This window comes from Zosterops lateralis (genome assembly GCF_965231275.1).
Source record: "Zosterops lateralis genome assembly, chromosome: 20".
Taxonomy (NCBI): domain Eukaryota; kingdom Metazoa; phylum Chordata; class Aves; order Passeriformes; family Zosteropidae; genus Zosterops; species Zosterops lateralis.
In genome coordinates, this window is record NC_139780.1 from 9,759,937 (window position 1) to 9,783,399 (window position 23,463).

At 54.6% G+C, this 23,463-nt stretch overlaps 1 protein-coding gene across 1 annotated transcript; it reads left to right on the forward strand.

The window, feature by feature from the left end:
• The first annotated feature begins 382 nt into the window (after nt 1-382).
• On the forward strand, nt 383-22,897 carry FAM163B (family with sequence similarity 163 member B). The gene is made up of 3 exons (XM_083875681.1): nt 383-1,057; nt 21,756-21,871; nt 21,958-22,897. Exons 2-3 carry the CDS (start codon nt 21,779-21,781, stop codon nt 22,456-22,458), a joined length of 594 nt encoding a protein of 197 aa, XP_083731807.1. The 5' UTR covers nt 383-1,057; nt 21,756-21,778; the 3' UTR covers nt 22,459-22,897.
• Nucleotides 22,898-23,463: the final 566 nt, after the last annotated feature.

A 23,463-nucleotide genomic window follows, 5' to 3' on the forward strand; every position in this document is an offset into this window, starting at 1 on the left:
TTTGGGTATGGAGGGGGTGACCCGGCTCTCTAGGAGGGACATTTGGGTATGGAGGGGGTGACCCGGCTCTCTAGGGGGATGATTCAGGTATAAAGACCGTGACCCGGCTCTCTAGGGGGGACATTTGGGTATGGAGGGGGTGACCCGGCTCTCTAGGGGGGACATTTGGGTATGGAGGGGGTGACCCGGCTCTCTAGGGGGGACATTTGGGTATGGAGGGGGTGACCCGGCTCTCTAGGAGGGACATTTGGGTATGGAGGGGATGACCCGGCTCTCTAGGAGGGAGATTTGGGTATGGAGGGGATGACCCGGCTCTCTAGGGGGGAGATTTGGGTATGGAGGGGATGACCCGGCTCTCTAGGGGGGAGATTTGGGTATGGAGGGGGTGACCCGGCTCTCTAGGGGGATGATTCAGGTATAAAGACCGTGACCCGGCTCTGTAGGGGGTGCTCCAGGTCCGTAGCGGGATGACCCCTCTGTCTTTGGGGGTAACCCAGCTCGGGGGGCAGTCCCCCATTTCCCAGCCCCTCTCTGCCCCCCCTGGATACCCAGAGCAGCCCCTCACTCGGGCCGGAGCCCCCGCGGGCGCACCCGGGCTGGGCGGGGGGAGCGGAGCCGCATCGCTCCGCCGGTGCCGCATCCCGGGGCCGCGGGGCGGGGGGCGGCGGGCGCGGCGCTGCCCGTGCGGGGCCGCTGCGGGCTCGGGGGGCGCCGCTCGGTTGGGCCCCGCTCCCGGGCCGTCATTGGCGGCCCCGTTGGCGCTGGGAGCGGGGCGGGGAGGCGGGAGCGGCCCCCGCAGAGCCGCCGGCCCGGCCATGTGCCGACAGGGGTGGCTGCTGCCGGCTGCCTGCTCCGCGCCCGCCGCTGCCGCCCGCCTCCTCAGCCTCCCTTCTGCCGCTTTTTTTTTTTTTTTTTTTTTTTGACCGTTATTTAATTTTTAAGATTTTTTTAAAAATTATTTTATTATTTTTATTTTGGTATTGATGCTCTCCGAGCGGGAGACTTCGGGAAACGCGGTCCTCACCTGAGCGAGCCGGCCCCATTCCCCCGTTTGAAGGTAAGCGGAACGAGAGAAGGCACCGGCACGGGGGCTCGGCGGGGCCCCCCCGGCTCTGCCCGGGCCCTTTCTCCCCGTCTCTCCCAGCGCTGGGGTCTCTCGCGGTGTTTTTCCCGTTTGCATCGCTCCCGCCCCCGCCGCCCGCTGCCCGGCACATCCTGCCCTGGTCGGTGCTCCGGGGGAACCGGCAGAGAAGCCCCAGCCCCGGGGGATGCCCGCGAGGAGGGCGGCGGGCACAGGAGAGCCCCGGGAGTGGGGCTGCGAGGGGATTTGGAGGGGCAGACAGGGTGAGGAGGGACATGGAGAACTGCCCGGCATCCGCTCCCCGGAGCCTGCCCGGAGGGACCGGGCGAGTCCCGCACCTCAGGAAATGGGAAATCCTGGCGGGCTCCAGGTTCGGTTTTCCCTCATCCTACAGCATCTTCAGCTCCAAAGCCTGTGAGGGATGTCATGAAAGCACCTTTTAGGGACGGAGTGGGAAAGCTGCCCCCATCCCATGCCTTTCCTGGGCGGGCAGGTCGTGTCCTCTTCTGCCCCAGGGACACCTCGGTCCCCTCTGGGCACTCAGTGTGGGACTGGGACCGGCCTCTCTTCATTGCCTGAACATCCCACCTGGAGCCATGGGACTCACTTTGTTTCTATCTCATGTGCTGGCCCCAAAGGACATCAGAATCCCCCTCTCCATCCCAAGGAGTTTGTAGGACAGCCCAGCCCCAGGTTAGGTAGCAAACCATCCCATCAGGCTGACTCTCAGTGGTGATGGAGAGGGATCCAGGGCAGAATGCGAGGAAGGTGACGGCACAGTCACCTGTGGGTTGTTTTTGTCGCTCTGAATCCAGCTGCCATCAAGGTCTGTTGCTCTCAGAGCCACATGGATGCTGCTCAGCACATTAAAGGTAGCCTGAGGGCTCAGGGGGGCTGTGGGAGGGAGAGAGAAATCCCCCCAGGGAAGATGGCTTTTCATTTCCCCATATCGACCGCTTTCAGACAGGATTATTTATATTTGACATAACAGATCACCAAACTTGGGAGGTAGTGGGGGTGTGCTCATACTCATTAAGGTAGACAGCTTTCTGGCAGAATAAATTTAAGGTAAGAGAAGACGGCACTTTGAGGTTCAACAAATTGTCTTCCAGCCTGAAAGGAGCAGCGAAATCAGCATAAAACCTAGATGGGAAAACTCTGCACTTCAGTCTGTCGTGATGTATGGCTGTCATTTTAGGGAACCTGGTGGGTTATCCCGATTTTTAGAGTGCAGATGGTGCTCCTGGGTGACTTCATTTGAGCAAAAGTACCCAGTAGGATGGGATTTTTAGTCATCACATCTTGTCTTCGCTGAGGAAGCGTCTAAATTATAGCTGTGAGGGAAAGCAGTTGACATGAATTGTGCATGAAAGTGAGTGCCTGAACTATCCCACACCTGTGCTGAGGCTCCTGCCCCATTGCAACGGCTTGGGAATAACTGGAGGTTGTTTGCAGCCTCTGTGGTTGATTTTCGTCTTGCCTGAAACGAGCAGAAAGGTGCATTAGAGGCTGTCAGTTGGTGAAAAGGGATTTTAAACACCTTAAAGACCGTGCAGCTGTAATTAGAAGTGTAACCTCCTTCCTGTGCATGTCAGGATTTCTGTGCAGAACGATGACAGGACCTCTTAAGGAATGGTGCTGGTGCTCAGGAGAGATAAAGAACTTCAACAAAATCCCCTGCAAAGCTGCTGATGTTGATTTATCGCCCCGCAGTACATTGGTTCTCGTTCAGAAAGGATGTGGGGATTTGAGGGGAAGGAAGGAAACAGCATTTGTTCCTTTCTGGTTTATTGCCAGCGGGCACAGATCACAAACACAGGCAGCTCTGAAATACCTGTGCCTACCTGGGCACAAGGAGTGCTGAACATCCCCCGTGCTGTAGCTCCTGGCTGTGTCCTCGCTGTGGTCATCGCTGTTTTCCAGCAAAGCCTGGCAGGTGGGTCTGCCTGTCACATCTCCTGACCCTTTTGATTGAATCTCTGGCAGTCTCTAAACCCTCATGGAGGTGACACGAGAGCCAAGCCTGAAGGTTGGACTCAGGGGCTTTTTTCTCTGAGGAGAACGTGTTCAGCAGTGGGGAAGGGACAGACTCATTGCTCATGGTTTCTTGACCCAAACATTTCTAAATATTTCCCACTCTGAAGCTAAAAAACACCCCTGACCTCACAGCCATTCCTCAGCACCTCTTTAAGATCTTTAAAAGTTTTGCTGGGTGCCAGACTCAAAGAGATAAAGGTGCTAATTCCCTCAGGCATTTCTGTGCAGCCCAGAGAACTTTGTCGCATCCTCACAGCCTGGCAGAGTCTGTGCCACCGACCTTTGGGATGTCAGGATGTGTCCTCAGCTCCCAGCACATGGGGCAAGGAGGGGTTTTGCAGCTGGCCAAGCTCCAAGGGATTTGCCTGACTCAGACTTTTCCCTGTGGCTGCGCAGTGCTGGTGGAAGGAGCAGGGATGGCTGGTCCCCTGTCACTCAGCCTGTTCCCATACCTGTCTGTGGTGTTGTCATGGATATGGACAAGGACATGGCCAGGAAAGAGGTGCTGCATGCTGGCAGGGCTCCTGCAGCCACGGCTGGTGATGCAGCTTGTGACATTGAGGAGGTGCAGGGAGGGAATACAGCAGAGGTGGCAGCTGTTGGGGTTGAACTTGCAGCTCGTTCCCTGTCTACGTTGTGTTTTCTCCCAGGTCAGTGTGTTTTCTCCTCCTCTCCTTGGGATCTCTTAGGGTAGGGTTGGCTCCCCCTTTGCCTGAGCAAACAGCCTTTATCCCAGCAGTGCGGATGGACAGAGGGCTGACAGATAGGTGGGTGATGGACTCTGACCCTCCCCAGACCTTTCAGCCACGTTCAGCTCACAGCCAGGGACAACCCAGACAGGACTGGGACCTCAGGAACCTGCTCGAGCAGCCCTGGGCAGAGGGCAGCTGGAAAGGTTGGAGAACAAAATTAAAAGTCAGAACAATATTTGGAAATATCCCTGGACCTCTTTGTCCCTGGAAAGGTTAATAACAGCCTTGAGCCATTAATAGCAGCTCAGGGCAGCAGGAGGAGGAGCAGCTCCATGGAGATGTGGTTCCCAAGGTGTCAGAGGCATCACTGAGGGGACACAGGACTTGGTTTAGGCCAGAACCACAACAATGATGATTTTACCCCATCCTATGTGTCCAAGAGAGATTTCCGTCTGGAGCTGAACCTCAGCAGGGACAATGTTGGGTCCAGCACCTCCCTCAGTGTGAGCTCCCCTTGGCAGGACAAGGAGTGAAGACAGGACATGAGCCAGGAGCTGGCGAGCTCTGTCACCTTCTCACTTGAGACAGAGTTTTCTCCTGCTCATTGAGCAATCCCCTGTGATGGCTCAGAGCTGACAGTTCACTCCCAATAGCGCTGAGGCATCACTGTGCAGAGGGTGAGCTCAGCCCCTGCTCACCCTCTCCATTGCTTCTCTCCCATCTCCCTCCTGCAGGACAAAAGCCACCTGCAGCCACAAAAAAAAACCCCAGCGTGGATCTTGTGAGTGTGCTGAGCTTCTCTGGACAGCAACACTGATGTTTTCCTGAGCTGGAAGCTGGAAAACACGTGCCATTGCCCACCTGTCCATGAGCTGGAGGAGGGAGGGATGCAGCTCCCACATGGGGCTGAGTCGAAGGTACACGCGGCTCTGCTGCCCTGGGAAATAACTCTCTGCTCCACAGCTTTTATCAAGGAGATGGAAACTTGTCATATTCTTTTTGCAACAATATCTGACATTATCCAAGCAATTTGCCTTTGGTGTGTTTCCAGAAATAGTTAGGCCTACGGTAGGCAGGGGTGACATCTGGATGCATTACTGTTGAGTTCAGAAACATTCAGTAAACAAGACAGGATCCATTGTTTAAAGGTTATTTCAAAAGGCTCCCAGCGACTTATCTGGCCGTGCAACGGTGAAAGCTTTAATGGCACTGTGGTAATTGCCTTTTCTGAAGGATGTTTTAGAGGGAACTTACCAAAAAAAGCCCAAAAGTAAGGCTCAGCCTGTCCTGGTCAGGTGAGGGGACCTGATCCAACCTGAAAATGTGAGAGGGTTTGCCCTTTACTTCAGTGCTGGTGGGATCAAGCCTGGGAAATGGCTGAAGGGAGAGCAGGCACAGAGGAGGGACGCAGGGCAGCTCACCAGCACTTCAACAACAACAAAAAAGGTCTCAGATCAGCACAACAGGGCAGCAGAATTCACATCAGCAGGGAGGGCGAAAGAAAGAGCCCTCCCCGAGGCGCTGAGGAGAAAATAAATGTCATTAGCCACGGCTAAAGCAGCACCTGAGCCGAGGGTGGGAGGCTCTGCAGGGAGAGGGGGCTGGCGGGGGCAGCCACACTCCGAGGCCACAGCAGGAGCCACTCGGAGCCCAGCCCACGCCTCCATTCAGCACGTCCCAGAGCACTGAACTACTGAGAAAAGGAGAAATGGGTTCCTGGCAGGAGGCAAGGGCCAGCTGTCCCCCCTCCCCTGGCCCAGGTGACAGGGATGCTGCTCACACGGAGGGAGGGATGAGCTGTGGCTCTGCTGTCACTCGCACATCTGCCCCTGCTCCTGGCAGGAGCCACTGCTGGCTGCTCTCCTCAGCCTCAGGGCAGACAGAATTCATGCTCACTGATGATTTCCTGCCCCTCAGAGTGGAAGTCTTGTCGTGGGCTCACATATCTTCCTGTTTCACCGGTGTTTTTTCTCTCAGGGGCAGTGGGGGTGAATGAATTCCACTCAGTGGAGCCCTGGGGCCAAGCAGAGGGCTCTGCCTGCAGCAGGGCCATCCTGTCCCGCTGGCTCCAGCTCTCCTGTGCCTCACCTGGGGCTGCTGTGAGGCTATGTCAGTGCTGAAGGCTCTCAGTGCTGGTTTGGAGCTGCTCAGACCTCATACACCCATCCTGCTGCCCATCCCTCCCTTTTCCCTTCTGTTCACCCACTGGTGCTTCAGCCCTGCCCTCCTGCTCCACAGCCCTGTCCTCTTCTTCTTCCTCCCTTTCCAAGACAACAAAATCCTTAGGTGGTGAGACAAACCATGGGAAACTGCCTGAAAAACAGGCTTTGCTGAAAAAGCAGGGTTTTATTCCCCCTTTGAATTGCTACTGAAGTCCAGCTTAGGCTCTTCCAAGGCTGAGCAGGTTGGCCTCTCCTGGGGAGGGGATAAAGGAGATGATCTTGCTCAGCAGGGGACAGAGCCCTGGGCACCAGCAGCTTTAGGTCTGGCTCTGAGGCCACGCTGAGCTTTGCTCTAGGTAGGAGCTCATCGCAGGCTCTGAGCTGCAGAAGCTCATAAGCTCCTTACACTGGGGGAGCTGCAGGTGGTGAGCAGGCCACACAGCTGGGATTGCCTCCCCTTCCTTCCCATCGCAGCAAACCAGGAGGAAAAGCCCTGTGTTGGTTGCATTATTTCCTGTGCAGAGCTGCCCCTCGTTCCTGGGTTGCCTGGAGGGGCTGGACCACAATGGACACGAGTGGTCAGTCCTTGTCCCCACAGAGCTGGCACCAGGCAGAGCCAGCTCCTCTCTTTACCCACGGCGTGGTTGGGATGAAAGTGGGGAAATCCATCAGTATAAACGCCAGAAAAGTGGCTGCCAGGGCGACGGAAACCCCCAGATTTCTGGGTGATCCCTCTGGGGATCACCTCAGCCTCAGGATGGATTCCTCACCCTCCCAGCCTCTCCCCACTCGGGTCACTTCAGCTGAACGGCATCAAAAATGCCCCGAGGTTCAGAGATTCACAGGCTGGCGCTGATCACAGCAGAGGGATGCCGTGGATTTTGTTGTAAAAGATGATCCAGAGGGGCTGGAATTCGTCGCGGTGCTGCGGGAGCGTGCCGGGAGCGAGGGGGATTTCACAGGGAAGCGTCAGACAAGTCCCCGGAGCGGCTGCAAAAATCACAGCTCTGCTGGAGCATCACTCCCAGGCACGGCTTCCTGCGAGAAAAATAACTTACCTACAGATAGATTTGCTCATTTCCCTTCCAAATATTCCACCTTCGCTTCTCTGGGGTGTTTGGGGTGTTTTGGGGTTTTTTTTGTGCCTGGGAAATGCTGGGGTATTTTCCGAGGTGACCGGCAGGGACGGTGCGATCCCGGCTCGGAGCTCCTGCCTGGAAACCTCGGCTGCTTCCCGATTTAGGCACAGGGTGCTGCTCGGGCTTTGCCGTGCGATTCCCTGCGCGCTCTCTCTGTGCGGGGTTTAGATTTTAGATCCATCGCGGATCTTCCTGCCTGAGCTTTTGAGAAACCATTCGCTCTTTCCTTTACCTGCCGCCTGCCTTCTGGGCGAGGTGGCAGCGTGTGCAGGGAGGCTGTTCCCTGGTGAGCTCCTGCATCATCCCTGCAGGCAGCGATGCTCCTCCTGCAAACCGCTCTTCCACCCGGAGCATCGCACCGCTCTTTGGTTTAACAGGAGCGACAGAGGAAAACCGAGTTCCGGAGGGAAAACAGGAGGCATTTTGTGGCACTCCAGGCTGTTTCCTGTGGGGGGGAATTACAGCGTGGAGGTGTCCCGGCTGTGAGAGGGGTGGCTGAGAAGATGCACTGCCTCGCTGCCGGGGATCTCTCCCCATCTTCTCATCCCCATTTGCGGGGATTCAGGGAAAGGGAAGGAGGTGTCTCGGCCTGATTGGTGTTGCCCGCTGGGAGGCTAAGCCCTGGAAAGATTAGCGGTGGGATCTGGGGGAAAATAGCTCTGCTGAGAGAGTGGGAGTGGAGTTGGGAGGGGAAGGATAATGAGCGCTGATTTGCGTTTGTTGTCGGGAAAATTTAGTGGGTTTATTGTTATGTTGCACAAAGGAGCAACTGAGGTAATGACTCGAACTCATGGCTGTCCCACGGGCTCCTTGTGTGACTTTCTCCTTGTGCAAACAGCGACAGGCACAGGGCTGCCCCTGCCTGCGGCTGCAGGGCGAGCGGAGCCAGCCCCACTTCCACATCCAAATGCCATCAAATGCTTGACAGGTTTTTTCTCAGAGCCCTCAAGGTGATGTCTCCAATCCAGCTGTCACCAAAGTCATTTTCTGAGTGACTGTGGCAGCGTTCAGGTGCACTCAGAGCAGGGAATGTGCTCTTGGCTGGGGGTTGGACTTGGTGGCCTTTAAAGGTCCCTTCCCAGGCAAAGCAGGCTGTGATTCCAAGGGCAGCTCAGGTCTCCAGCACTGACTTCCATCACTGAGCTCAGGCAGGAACTCTCAGGTCTCTGCTCTTTGCAGGGGAGGCCTGGTGGGCACCTGTGGCTGCCCAGAGAAGCTGTGGCTGCCCCTGGATGTCTCCAAGGCTGGGTTGTACAGGGCTTGGAACACCCTGGGATGGTGGAAAGTGTCCCTGACCATGGCAGGTGATGGACTGAGAGGGGCTTTAAGGTCCCTCCCAATCCAGACCAGTCTGGGATTCTGGGATTCTTTCATCCCCCATGACCAGCACTGGATGTGACACTCCAGGGGCAGGCCCAGCCCCCTGAGATAAAGACAAGCACAACGGACATTGCTCCAGGTGATTTTTTTTTTTTTTTTTTCTGATTTGCAACACTTCATCTTCGCTGTTTTCTCGAGAGTTATTCCTGATTCTCACAGAAGCTCGTGGGAGCAGATTCAGCCCACAGAAAGTGGAATTTTTCTTAGTTGCACTTATTTTCCTTTGTGTTCCTGGCACCACATCTTTGTTTATATTGTATTTTCGAAGAAAACAACACAGGTTACAGAAAACACAAAACAATGATACCAATTTCTGAGAAAACAAGCACTGATCTGACCTTGTTTCTAGGTACTGCTATAAATATTGCATATTGTTGAACGTTCCAATTGGCAGGCAAAGGGTTAGTGTTTAAAACACTGTCTGACTTGATTGGTAGTAAATATAAAGTGTGAAGATTGCTGGGCTGTGGCAGAACTGTTGGCTGCAGAGGATTAGAGTTGCTCAGCCCCAGGGATGCATAAAACTGGCGCAGGCTGCTGCTGGAGTTTTGCTTGAAAAGAGAAGATTCCCCCAAATTAATACAGGTTTGCCAGGACCTGAAATGAAAAGAGCTTTGTTTGATTGGGCTGTTAACATCACCTCATAACCCAAATATCACAGGCTTGTGCAATTCCATGATCATCCCAATTAAACCATCCAGGAGCAGCACTGGAGCATCCTGGGCTCCCAGCAGAAATTCCTGGGCTCCCACACTCTCCAGTCTCTCCTCTGTCAAGCCCAGGAGCAGTGGCAGCCAGGCTGGAAGGTGTTTTTAACCATGCTCGTGGTTTGAGACAGGAGTGAATGCATTCGTGATTCCCAGAAGAGATTTCTGGTCTGTTGAACTTTCCAAAGGGGCGTCTCCCACAGGAACAGCTCCATCACAGGTTTTGGGGGGGCTCTTCTGTGCCAAGGGGCACTCCCAGGCACTGGGCAGGGAAGATGCTCACATTGTTACAGCTCTGGGTTTTGTAAGACTTAAACCCCAGCTCTGTGTCTGCTTTCCATTGAGGCAGGATGGTGATGAAGGGCTCCCTGGGGGAGGTGGTGCCTGGAGAGCTCAGAAATTCAGCATCGGTTCAGTGAAGGTTTTGCTGATTTGGTTCTGGGTTCCCAGTCCATCCCAGTACAGCTCAGAAAACCAGCAGTTGTGCAATTTGGTTCTGGGCTCCCAGTCCAGCACATTAACTCTGCTATTTAACAGCAGAGCATTCCTGCTTCCCAAGGAGTTCCAACACCTGTGTTCAGGTGAAGTGAACTCATGGTGCCAGGGAGGAAAGCTGAAATCCAGCTGGGATTTGGGGCTGCTGTGTCAGCCTCCTCCTGCTTTCCAGGAGTGATGGAAGCATTTCTGTGGGCTCACCCCTGGGGGATTCAGGGCCCTGATCCCTCCTGGCTGCTGCGGGTGCCTTCAGACAGGCTCAGGGTGGGATTCAGAGCATTGCTCTGAGGCTTGGCTTTCTAAGAAAAGACCCCTAGGATTTTCTGGTCCTTTGGGGTGCCGCCAGTCAGGCACCATTTAAGCAGGAAAGGTGATGCCTTAAGTTTGAGCTTTCATGGTTTTTCAGATTCTCTGCTTCCAGGGGTGCAGCTCTGAGCCCACAGTCAGTGTCACTCAGCTCTGCACAGAGCAGGGACACAAAACAAATCCTTTTCCTGCTGGAGGAAGGACAAAGGTTACAAGTTTTCAGACCCAAAAGCACAAACAAGGGTGGCTGAAGAGAGAAAACAAGAAGGATGGGACTTCATAACCTGAAGCTGTAATTGAACAGTTAATCCCAATATGCAAATGGACCAAAACTTACAAAAGTGTGAGACCTCGTGACCAGGTGTCCATTTAGTGACCATTTTTCGACCATTTTGGATCCACCTTGGGTGTAGCCCTGGCCAGGCTCCTGTCCTGCCCAAGGTGTGTCCTTAAAGGCTTTTCAATAAATATCTACTTTATTCTCCAGCTCTGTCCAGTCTCTGTTCCAGGTTTTCCAGCTGCAGCCTGCTCAGGAAGCACCAGCCCTGAGCTGAAATTTCTGACCACATCCGTCCTTCCCACCTCACCTGCCTCGGTTTCCCCCATTCTGGTGCCTTGTGGCAGCATTTCTCTGGCTGCTGGGCACGGCAGGGAGGTGGCAGAGCAGCATTGCCTCGCTCTTAAGGGCCTCTCCAGCATCAAGGAGTCATTTCAAAGGCAGGGCTGGTGTCGTCCCCGTGCTGACGAGAGGCAAGAGGATCCCTCACACGTGTTCTGCTCTGGGGAAGATGCTGTCTCTGGGAACAGTCGATATTCCAAACATTTGATCCCAGCCCACGTGGGCTTGAGCAGAGAAATTTGTGTGAAGGTTTTATTTTTTCTCTCTCTGTTTCTTTATTCTCCTAATGAGGGGTTTCAGCTGAGCTGTGTGAGTTCCTCTATCTTTTCCGCTCTTTCACTTATGATTTTGTTGTTGTGGGGTTGTTATCTTTTGTTTTTTTTCTCTGAGTTAAATCTTTCCCTCTCTCATCTCCCAGGAAAAGCTGTAACAAAATTAAGGTGAGGAAAAAAAGGGAAAATTCACTGGAACCGGTTCATGGTGAGTGGCCAAGAATCTGAAAATTACCCTCTCAGACGGTCTGTATTAATTCCCTGATGGAGCAATGATAAATCCTTATTAAAGAGGATAACATAAGGAGATTTTATTGCCTGTAGAGAAACTCCAGGGTGCAAACCATGAGGAAGCCCATCTCCCTCTTGTTCATGATCCCTGGAAGTGTCCAAGGGGAGGTCAGAGCAGCCTGGGACAGTGAAAGGTGTTCCCAACCATGGGAGTGGGTGGAATGAGGTGAAATTTAGGGTCACTCCAACCCAGCCCAGCCTGGAATTCTGTGATCACTTTGTAAATACAGGTGTGACAGTGCTGACAGCAGCCCTAAGGGGGTGACATAACATTGAACACAGGACATGGAGGGGAAGGCAGGCAGGTCCCCTGTCCCAGGTGCTGTGGGCAGTGTCTGAGCCCTGGCAGCCCTAACCCTCTGCACTTCCCTGCTTGCAGCAGCTCCCTGAGTCCCTGAGATCCAGCCCTGGGAGCACCAGGCAGACAGGAATTCAAATGCAGCAGTTTTTGGCCTCTGCCCATGTCAAGCAGCCTGAAGATTCATCTCACTCACCGTGTGATGAGTGAAGGGCTCCTTCCCTCCTCACCCGAAGTGCAGCTCATGCCCTGCCCCAGCCCTAGGGAAGAGAACGTGTGCCAAAGCCCAGTCCTTAACATTTATGTGTTATTTCCAAGATCCCTAAGCTCCCCCTCTCTTCTCCTCTTCTTTATTCATGCACCATGCTGCCTTGCTGGGCTGGAGTGGGAAAAAACATTCTACTTGTGCCTCATTACAGGGCTTGAGCCAGAGCGATGTAAAGCTGTAGCTATGGAAACTCCCAATCCCTTTTTTTTTTTTTTTTTTTTTTTTTTTTTTTTTATAATGAGACCAGCAACGTATGTCTGTTTGGAGATCCCAGGCAGGGCTGCCTGCAGCACCCAGGGAGTCCCCTGGTGTCACAGCAGCAGCAGGAGCTGGAAGCACAGACCCAGGTCTGTGTCCCCAGGGCAGAGGAGGAGCACTGAGGAGATAAAAAAGTGGGTTGTATGGAAAGCCAGAGCCCAGGGCAGCTCAGGGGTGCTGGGGGGACAGTGTGACACTGATGGAGATGTCACCAGTGCCAGACACCCCCCCACACAACTGGCAAGGGTGCTGCTCTATGTGTTGGCTGCCTGCAGGGTGTCTCTGGAGCTCTCAGGTTGCTATAATTTATTTTAAAAGAGATTCGGGTTGTTTGGGCAGTGAAAGGTGGCACTGGGGAGGGTAAAACCCTCTGGAGTGGTTTAACAGCAGGTTTGAAATCAAGACAGAGCCTGGCTGATTGTGGAATCCCCTGGGGGTGAGTCCACCACTGCTGCACCAGCTCCTTGGGCCTGGTTTTTTGGATTTACCTGTCCTGGATTCCAGGCTGGACTCCTGAGCAGGATGGGGAAGCTCACAAAGGCTCACAAAGGCTTTAATCTGCTGAGGATCTTCCTATCCCAGGGAGAGCCGTGTTCACACCCCTTGGAAATGCAGAGCTGTTGGATTTCCTGCTTACTGCCACTGTTCACTGTGCCCTTCTTCCCCAGCCTGATCGATGGCTCAGCAGCAGCTGGGGATTGATGGCTCCTTACCCTCCCAGGACATCTGTGGGGTCAGGAGTGGGCTCATCCTCCCCAGACACTGCTGTGGGGATGCCTGAGCATGGAGCTGCTCCCAGCTCACTGCTCTCCCACTGCCTGGCCAGGTGGAAGACACCTCATCTGGAAATGGGCTGGGATTTGATGCATTTCAGGCAACATGGCTGCAAAAGCAGAGCTGTGACCAACATCCCTGTCTGGAAAATGGGTGTTGGAGTAGCAACATTTCCCCTGGCAGAGCCAGAGGTCCTGGGCCAAACCAGAGGCCCTGGGACAAACCAGAGGTCCTGGGCTGAGGCAGGGCTGTGTCCCAGCTGTGCAGGGAGGCTGAAGGTGCAGCTGGGGCAGGCTGCTGGCACAGTGTGGCCCGGCAGATTTCTGTGTGGCTTTGGACCTGCCTGCAGCAGAAGCCAAAAGGTGCAAACATGAGCTCTGAAGCATGCAAGGCTTCCGTTAGCACCGGCCTGGATGGCAGCAGAGGTGACTCAGCCCATGATTTCCCATGAGGGTGATTCTCCAGGGACTCTCCATGCAGAGGCTGGGGCATGTCCAGAGCTATAAACCCCAGGAGCTAAAGCAGCCACTGGCAGGAGTCACAGGGAGAGCTGCTGCTTCTGCTGTTCTGGGTGGCCATCAGAGGGTACCAGGACCTTTCTGTCCCTCTGTGCAGTGTTCCTGGCCTGTAAATCCTTGTCCCCAGGATCCTTGGGGATGGCAGTGCTGATCCCATCCCATCTGCACTGCCAATGCCCCAGGAGCAGGAGGCAGCTCCAGCTCCCAGCCAGGGCTGTCATCAGCTCAGAGCTCACCTGGTGACTCTGTGTGAGTGTTTTCCCATCCTTGTGGCCCAGCAGTGCTGTCTGAGCCATGAAACTGTGTTCTCGAGGCATTTCCTGGGAGATGGGACAGCAGGAATGTTGGAGTGAGCTGTTGGTGTCAGACATCAGCTCCCACAGAGCTCCTGGAGCAGCAGCTTCGGGTGTTCAGCATGAGAAGCTTTCAAAATCCCTGTGAATGGAGCAGTTCTGGGAAGAGTCGCTCTTTCACAAGAACAAATTCCTTTTTTCCCACTTTTGGTGCACTGGTTCAGCAGCATTTTCTGACAATTAAGGCTTTTTGATGTCTCTGACTGTGCCTTTCCAGGGGACTGCAGTGAGCTCTGCTGTGAGATGGTGGGGAGGGAGCTCAGTGAATGCAGCAGGAAAAAGTCCTCATCAGGAGTAAGGTTTATATTTGGCTCTCAATGAGCTTTTCAGCTTGGCCAAGGAACATTTCCAGCCTGCAAAACTGCCCTGCTGGGAGAAGACCCCGGGCTGGGCAGTGGGTGCTCCCCACTCCCTGACCTTTGCCCAGCTCAGCTGAGACTGCAGCACCTCAGCTCAATCTGCTGATTCCCAAACCTGCTCTCTCCAAGGTTTAATATCTCAAGCTGCCTAAGCCATAACTCAAGGGGTGATTAAACGATGCAGGGTGCAAAGACAGCACATCTTTATTTTATATTTTATATTTTATATTTTATATTTTATATTTTATATTTTATATTTTATATTTTATATTTTATATTTTATTATATCTTTATATTTTTATTTTATTTTATTATTTTTTTAAATTTTAATTTTTTTTTTTATTTTTTGGAAGTAGTTTAGACTGCTTATGTGTGTTTCAGATTATGGCCTGCTTCCCAGCTGATGGATGGAAATATTTCCTGGTGCTTAAACAGAGTGGGATTGTTTAAGCAATGGAAGGTGGGGCTGAGGAGGATAAAACCCTCTGGAGTGGTTTGACAGCAGGTCTGGAATCAAGACAGAGCCTGGCTGATTGTGGAATCCCCTGGGGGTGAGTCCACCACTGCTGCGCCAGCTCCTTGGGCCTGGATTTTTGGATTTACCTGTCCTGGACTGACACCAGTGTAGGCTTGGTGTGCAGGTGGGCAGGTTAGTGGCATCCCTCTGGATGTCTCCAGCATCTCTGCCATTGTCACCAGCATTCCTCTCAGTGTCACCAGCATCTCTCTCAATGTCACCAGCATTCCTCTCTGGATTTCACCATCACCCCTGTGGATCCTTTCAGGACGTGGCTGCTCATTTCCACAGAGGGGCAGAGCATGGTGGGCACTCCATCCATGCTGAAGTGTCCACAGCCACCTTCCCCAGTCACTTTGGGATGAGGACAGCAGCACCTTTGGGATGGCCCCTGCAGGGGACATTCCCAAGGGCAGCATCCAGGTGATTCAGCCATTCCCCCTCCATCCCTCCCCAGCAGCTCAGCCTCTCCCCATGGAGCATCTGCAGCCATTGAAATTCCTGCCTGGCATTGTGCTTAGTAAGCCTTCACAGCGCTTTGATGAGCTGTGCAAATATTATTTCTGTGAGGCGTGATTTGATTGTGCTAAATGCCATTAGTGCCTCATTACTGCAGAGCACACATTCTCTCAGATGGGCAACCCCTGGATCCAGGAAAACCTTCTTAAGTGTGCTGGAGACTCACGCTAAGAGCTCATTCCTGCTTTAAAAACTGGTGGGAGAGGATCCCTGATTCTGCCAGGAACTTCTGCTTTTTTTTTAGCTTCAGGAAACCCCAGAGTTTGAAGTGGCTCTTGCTGTAGGAAGGATCTCATCAGCCATGCTCTGTGATGGGTTCAGCTTGAGCCTCCTCTGCTGGGTTTTGTTGTCAGTGAGCTGCTGTCACACAGGAATCCAGACTGGCTGGTTGTGGGGGTCACACCTGATGACTTTTAAAGGGTCCCTTTGACCCAAAATACAGTTCTGTGAAAGGGACACCTGCAAGGGCACATATACAGTGTGTCCTTGGTCTTTGGAAAAAGCAAAATGGAGCAAGGAGTTTTTGGACTGACACATGATATTTAACAAAACACTCTTCATTATAAAATTCGGGGAGTTAATGAGCTGTAGTACCATTTTTATATGTGGTTATATTGGATTATAATAGCAGCAGACAGAAGGAGCAGCTCAGTGTGACCCATTTCCCACATCAGCCCTGCTCTGGGGGCACTGGGGGAGATTTTCTGGCTGCAAAGGGCTGAGCTGAGAATGGGCAGAAAGGAGAGGAACAGTCCCTTGTCCCTCCAGCCCTCTGGAGGAGTTTATTGTGGGTTCTCATTGATGCAGGCATGGGGGACACATCCCTGAATCAGCCCAGTGTGATCCTGACTTTCCTCCAGCCTTGGCTCTCACTGTCAGGGCACTAAAACCTTTCCTGACCATGGTGTTGTCCTGCCCTCAGCCATTGCCAGGTGTCCCCTGAACCCTGCCCAAGCCTGGAGGTGCCTGGGACCCTGTTCTGCAGAGCTGAGCACTATTCCAGCAATGTCCTGGCTGATAAATTACTGATCAGGCACTGGGGGTGATTTCCCTTTCCAATGTGTGGTTTCTGCTCTGGACATCAGTGGGAGCTGAAGCATCAGGGGCTGTCCCAGCTGCAGGAGGGCTCAGGGAGGGGTTGGTGGGGGTCTCACAGGAATCTGAGCTGTGGGTTATCCCTGTACCAGTGACAGTAACCTCTGTAGTTGGCTTTAAGTCAGGCAAAGGCTCTAAGGCCACCAGAAAGGGACAGGTGGATGTGGAATATTTGTTCTCCGTTCTTTTTTTCCTGTTAAAAGCCCATGACAGTGTTACAGGCATCTCCCAGTTGGTGGAGCCCTCCTCGATGCGCCACAGGCTGACGAAATTCCTTTTTATCCCAGGGACCATCAATAGTGGTGCCTTTCAGGGGAGGGAAAGCCCCTCCTGAGTGCAGGAGCTGCTCTGCCAAGGATGCTGTCTGAGCAGAGATGGGATGAGCACAGTCCTCCTGATGGATGCAGGGGGGAATATGGGACTGCTAGGATCTCTGAGCCATCTCCAGCACCCAGGAGGACCCATCTGCTGTGGATGAGGCTGGGAATTTGTGAGCAGCACTCTCCCAGCAGGGCACAACACAGAGCCAAGTGCCCTCTGCTCATAAAATATTCAAAAATCCCTTTGGAGCACGGAGTGCCTGGAGATGGGGTTTCCCATGGGGACAGCACTGGTGCTGGGATGGGCAAGCCTGGAATGATGAGCTGGGTCACCTTGTGCTGAGGAGTGCCCAGGTGGCCTTGTCAAAGCCAAGGGTCTGCAGTGACCAGGTCCCAGGTGCCCTTCCCCAGCCCACCCACAGCCCAGCCTGTTTAAATCCCTGCAGGAACACAGTCCCCAGGCCAGGAATGCTGCCATGGGGAGGGGACAGGGAGCACTGTGGGCCTGCTGCAGGCCCTCTGGTTAAAGCGTTTTGCATATGGAAAGCCACGTTCATGCCTGTGTTTCTGGCAGCTGCCCTGTCCGCTGGCTCGGGCCATGCAGAGTCTCCTGCTGGCACCTTGCCCGGCAGTTCCCAGAGCCCAGCTCTTATTCATTGACTGGGTAGGATTACAGGAACTGGGGAATTGCACGAGGAAGGCTGGATTTGCCACCAAACTGGTGTTGGCTGCTGGTTTATTTGCTGCTTTCCCACCTCCCAGGCCGGTGGCAGTGGCTTTCCTTCACACCCATGTTCTCTGGTGTTTGCCTTTGGGCAGAGCTGGGGCACTCAGGGAGCTCCAGGGTGGCAAGAGAGGAGTCTAAGCCAGGCTTATCCTGAACTTTACAGCATCAAGGGCTCAGATCCAGTCTGCTCTGCCCTGGACAGTTTATTACAGTGGGATTTCTTGCTATTCTGATTCAAGGTCCTGAATGCTGTGTGCACCCGACTCAGGGACAGAAAGCAGCAAGGCCCAATGGCTGAGGGCAGTGGCATGTTGACCAGCTAGCATCCCTCACATGCTCTCCTGTTTCCCTGGCATCTTTTGATGATGAGGAAGCATCCCTGAGCTCTTTTTCTTCCTTCTGGGGCAGAGCCTGATCAGCAGTGCCAGTCTCGGGATTGGTGGCACATGGATGAGCTGGGAAGTGTCTGCAGTGCCCACCAGGGCAAGACCTGCAGAGCTCCTCTCCCTGCAGCACACAGGCTCAGGCTAGTGCTGCCCCCACACAGCTGCTCACCCATTTTCCACATAGAACTTCTACCTCCCCGACCTCAACATCCCCTCGTTGAGGTCTGTCCCTTGTGTCTCTGGCCTGGAGTGACCCAGTGAGCCGGATGAGGGTCAGCCTGGGGGCTGTGCCAGGCTCTGTCCCCCCTCGGGGGCCCTTCCCGGGTGCTGCAGGACACCCACGCACGGCAGAGACAACTTGTCCAAGCGCAGAGCACAGCCAGGGATGTGCTCGTGCAGAGCAGAGCCAAGACAGGCAGGATGGTGTCACTTCAGGACACGGAGCTGGCCTCCCCCTGCTCCCTGCCGAGGGTGGGATGGGTGTTTCCCCTTTTTTTCTCCTTTTTTTTCTCCTTCTTTTCTCCATCTTTGCTGTCTGGAAGCGTGGGGCAGAGCTGAGCCCTGCTCCCCTGCACAAACTGAACAAGGGGCAGGGTCTCCTGCCGGGGTTTGAGCTGAGTGTGCCTGGAGCAGGGAATGTTCCTGCCTGTGTTTATCCCTGGGTGTTCACCAGGGTGGGGTCTCATCTCCTCCCTGCTCCAGTGCTGGGCACCGGGTGGGATCAATCTCTGTGTTTGTGCTGCCAGTTGGCATTTTGTGCCCAGCCTGGCTGTTCTGTCTGAATCCCCAGCTCCTGGAGACAGGTGAATAATCCCCACATTTCGTGTTGGATAGAGGGCTGTGCTGTCTCTGGCTGCAGAGGAAGCAGCTCCCAGGGCTGGATTTGGGATACAGCTCTTTGCAGACATGATCTCCTTGTGCAGGCACAGCTTCAGCAGGACCAGCATTCCCTTTCTTTAACCACTTGCCACGGCAGCACTTCCAGCTGGTGTAAAACTCTTTGGAATGACTTTGTCGCCCTGCAGATGGGAGTTGGGGTGAGATGGGACAGCTGAAAGCCTCATTCATTTAATTGTCCAGAAGATTATTATTAACACCTGCCAGCCCTAGAAGTTTAACTGGGTGCTTAGAGGAACCTTGGAGGTCTCCTTCTCCATCCCAAGGTCTCCTTCTCCCCCAGCTTCAGCAGGCAGGATCAGGCCAGTCCATATCAGCCCTCTGGACCTGGAACTGAGCTTTTCAGAGCCGGGTATTTGCTGGAGCCTCGGGCTGGGCTGAGCTCAGCCCCCCCAGCTGCTGGGAAGCCTTTCCTCCCACGCAGCCCTCCCGAGAGAGGCAGAGCCTGCACAGAGCCAGGCGCAGCTGTGAGCAGCCTCTCCCCACCCCGGGCACCCGCGGTGGTCTAGGGGCCGTGCTCAGGATGCTGGGGAGGTGGAAACAGGAAGATTTCCCATCCCAACCGTCTGTCGTTCACGACAAGCTTCCCCCAGCCCCTGGGTTGGGCTCGGGCAGCTCCTCATGGCAGTGCCCAAGGGAAGACAGGAGCAGAGGCTGGGGCAGACCCGGCCTTTAGTGAACAGTTCAGCCTCAAAATCCACATCCTCAGCCATGGCAGGGACATGCAGAAGCAGGCAGGTGGCACAGGGTTGTGTCTAAAACCAAACAGCTCCTGCAGGACCTGCACCTGGGAATTGTGAGATGGTTTTGGTTTGTAGCAGCACAACCTTTTCACTCTGAGAAAGGAGAAGTCTTGCATTGAGCCCTGTGTGGTCCCAGTGAGCCCAGGGCCACCATCCCCTGTCACCCCACGGCACTGGGGACCACAGCAAAGGGCTGCTGGGCTGGGGGCAAACAGCCTGTGCGGAGTTAGACCCCCCTGCAGCCTCTTCCTGCTGTCTGGCAGGGATGGACGGTGTGCTGGGGGCTGAATTTGGGTGAGTCCAGACATCCTTGGTAGCTGGAGGGCTCCTAAACGTCGGAGGGAGGAGCCGAGGTCTCCCGGGACTGATTCTCCCGTGCCTGCTCTCCTCAGACCCACATACCTTCTCCGAGACCACAGCGGAGCTGCAAAGCACTTCCTTTTACCAGGATATTTATTGCTAAATATATGAATCTGGGAGCCTGTGGAGCGTGAAATTAGGAACAAATGTAAAAAGGAGGTCTAGACAGGAATTGTTCAGCTTATGGGCCTCCTTATGCTCTGCTTTCCTCCCTCCTTTGCACGCTGGAGGGTTTAAAGCTTCCAGGTATGCGGCTTTAATCAGAGAAGTATGTTTGGGGAGGGGAAAAGGGAGAAATGCAAATGGTCCGGCTCCGGAGGGAGCAGTGCCTGAGATGCCACGTCTGGCCGGGCTCGGCTGGACAGGAGCCATGGAAATGGGCTCAGTGCAACCTCAGCTTGTGCCCCGGGGCTTTAATTAATGGGTGGAAAAGCCGGAGAGCCCTCCCTGGCAGAGCTGCGCCTGCCACCTCCCATCTTGTGCCGCCAGGGAGATGCTGATGCTCCGTGATGGGTTCAGGGCCCATCCCCGAGAGCCCGCGGGGCTGAGTGGCCACCCCAGAGCCAGGTCCTGTCCCAACCCTGCACCCCCTGCCCTGGGCTCGGGGGCCCGTGGGGACTGCAAATGGGAACAGCAAAGGACCCAGGGACGGGCATTTCCAGCTGGCACCTGGTCCAGCCAGGCGCCTCCATCCCTCTTTAAACAGCAGCCAAAGTTTCTAAATCGCGACGGCACCGCTGTCAAACCCTTCCCACGGCTGTGCCGCTCCTCCTGAGCCCCGTCGGAGCGTTTTCCCCCGAGGAACGAGGGCAGGGTTTGGCCGCGCGGTGAGAGGAGCGGTGGAGCCGCCGGGATAAATTCCCGGGATAAATTCCCTTCCCTCCTCCCGAGCTGCTCGGCAGCGACATTAAACGTGACGCTGCTTTATCCATTCAGCACTCACCCAACTTTAGCAGGACATTAAGTGCCTGAAAATATGGCACAGGTTTGTTTTCTTTGGAAGCGGGTTAAATCCCTGACAGATACAGTTGCTTTTCCTCGGGAGCTGAAGTAATTTTGGGGCTGGGGTGGCTGGTTTTTGGTTTAACCTGATAGCACGAGCTGGGAGCCAGCTTTGTTAAAGCACTTGTAGAGTAGGTGGTCAGGCTATGATTTCTCCTTTAATTTATGTCTCTTCTCCTGTTCCCAGCCCAAACTAAAATGTTGCTGGAGCTTTTATTTGTGCCAGTTTTAGAGCCACTGTCTCAGAGCTGCTGGCAGCTGTGAGCAGGCAGGTACCACCTCTCCCCAGCATCCTTCCTAGGGCAAAAAGCTGTGCCTTACCCTGGGCTGGAGAGGAATTTGAGGCCTCCCTTGAGCGTTCAATGAAGGGATGCTGAAAGCAAGGCCCGTGCTGGTGTTGCAGGGATTGTGCTGTGCATGATACACAACATCTGCCCTCTGGATGAGCCCAGCAGGGACAGGACCTTCTGCTGCTCCCAGTGCTGTGCCAGCTCCCCAGGGGCATTCCAGAGAGAGAGAAGGGTGCTGGTGGTACCCCAAATCCCAACCACAGGGGCCAAGCTGAGCCACAGCATCTCTGTGATGTGCAGTGCCCTGTCTCCCAGCCACAGCTCACCTGGGGCTGCCAAACATGATCCTGGGGTGCCCCCACAGCCCCCCAGCACTTTGGCTTGGCCATGGGGATGTGGAGGATCCTGCTCTCAGGGAGGGCAGCACTCTGCTCCCTGCAGTCCTTAAAGGCTCACTCAGCAGCTCCAAATTAAAATACCACATTGTGTTCCTGGGGAAAATGGATTATAGGCTCAAAGGAAAACGAGTGCAGATCAGAAATCCTTGTTGCAAGGCTTCTTCTCCCATCACTGAAGATTTCTGCTGCCAGGTAGGAGCCAGGAGAGTGTCCTGGGTGCCTGGGGTTATTTCCCTTGACTCCCCCCCTGAGGGCAGGACACACAGATGTGACCCCAGAGCTGCTTCTCACTCAGTCTCTCACCCACTGCATGAAGTTTTTTTAACCTTTTCCACCTGCATTTTTGAGGGGATGGACACTCCCTGGGGACTTTCCACAAGTGCCCAGTCCAGGGATGTGACGTGATTCTGCCCGTCAGAGCCCTCCTGGTTTTTAGCAGAGAGTTTGGGGCTCTGCAGCCCAGCCCCTCAGGCCGTGCACTCCCTTTTGCAGGCTGTTAATGGAGAAGAGGGCGGATGACAGCCGGGACCGTGGTCATCACAGGTGGAATATTAGCGACTGTCATTTTACTCTGTATCATCGCCGTCCTCTGCTACTGTAGGCTCCAGGTAAGGCCCGGGGGGTGCGGCAGCGGGGGGGGGGGGCTGGCGGGCTGGGAGCTTTGGGGGTGCGAGCTGAGCCCCTCCCGTTTCAGTACTACTGCTGCAAGAAGGATGAATCCGAGGAGGACGAGGAGGAGCCCGACTTCGCCGTGCACTCGCACATCCCTCCGCTGCACTGCAACCGCAACGTAGTGCTGACCAACGGCCCCTCCCTCTACTCCTCATCCCCCTTCACCAAAAAACCATCGCAGAGCCGGCCCAGCTGCCCCAGCTGCGCTCCCTACGAGCCCCAAACCTCCTTCCTGCAGGAGACCCCCACTTCTTTCCTCCAAGAGCCCGCCACCTCTTTCCTCCAAGACTCCCCCACTTCTTTCCTCCAAGAGCCCCCCGCCTTCCTGCAGGAGCCCCCCACCTTCTTCCTGCAGGAGCCCCCCGAGGAGCTGCACAACGGGGGGGACCGGGTGAGCTACAAGACGGTGAGCCAGGAGGATCTGGCGCTGCCGGTGTCCAACCTGCAGGCGCTCAACCCCAACCGGCTCTCGGCCATGCGGGAGGCGTTCTCCCGCAGCCGCAGCATCAGCACCGATGTGTGAGCCTGCCCGCCCAGCCCCGAGCGGGGCTCTGGACAGCTGCAAGGACCGGTTGGAATTCGTGGAGGAATTTTGAAAAGGGAAAAAAAAAAAAAAAAAGAAAAAAAAAAGAAAAAAAAAAAAAGTGAATGTATTTCTACGGGGTGATGGTATAAAGGAGGAGCAGAGCAACCCCAAAGGGGGTGCAGCTGGAACGGGAGGTTTGCCAGTGCTGCGTTGCTTGCTTTTTTTTCCTTTTATAAAGAGGGTTTTGATACCTTTTCTACGGAGGAGTTGCCCCTCCTCACCGGGGGGATGATGAGTGAATGCTGGGGCTCGTGGTGGCTGAGAATGGCTCGCACTGCAGGTCAGCAGCGGGGCCCCAGGATGCACTCACACCCCAGAATGTCCCCTAGCAAAGCGAGGCTGTCACTGCCCACCCTTCTGCCAGGCTGTGCTGTGCTGCTCGCTGCTGCAGGCACGGCAGTGTCTGTGGGTGTGGGTGAGCACAGCCCTGCACCATTCCCAGCCCAGCCCGCTCCTCCAGCCGGGCGTTAATTCCCGGGGGCCAGGCACAATCCCCTCGGGGTCAGGATGGTGGCTGAGCCTGTCCCTGGAGCCCCCCAGAGTGGCCTCGTGGACCTCCTGAAGGAGCTGGGCTGGGGGTGCAAAACCACTGCGTTACTCAGCCACAGAAAGAATACACAGCACACTTTGGGATGGAGGAATATCCCTCTGGAGAATCAGCATCCAGAGAATGTCACGCACCACTTCTGACCCAGGGCTCCATGGCATAGGGGTCACCATGTGTGTGCCCACCCCTTGCATGCACATTTTTACATTGATTTATTTGTTTGGAAGGGGTTTTTTTAAATAAAAAATAAAATTTAAAAAGACACTTTCCCCCTCCCTGCATCTGGGATAGTGTCAAAACACTTTTAAATTCAGTCAAAACCTCCAGTTTGCATTTTCCATTGAGCCATTTGCCATGGCTGGGCAGCCTGGCTGTGGCCCTAGCTCTGTCCCAAG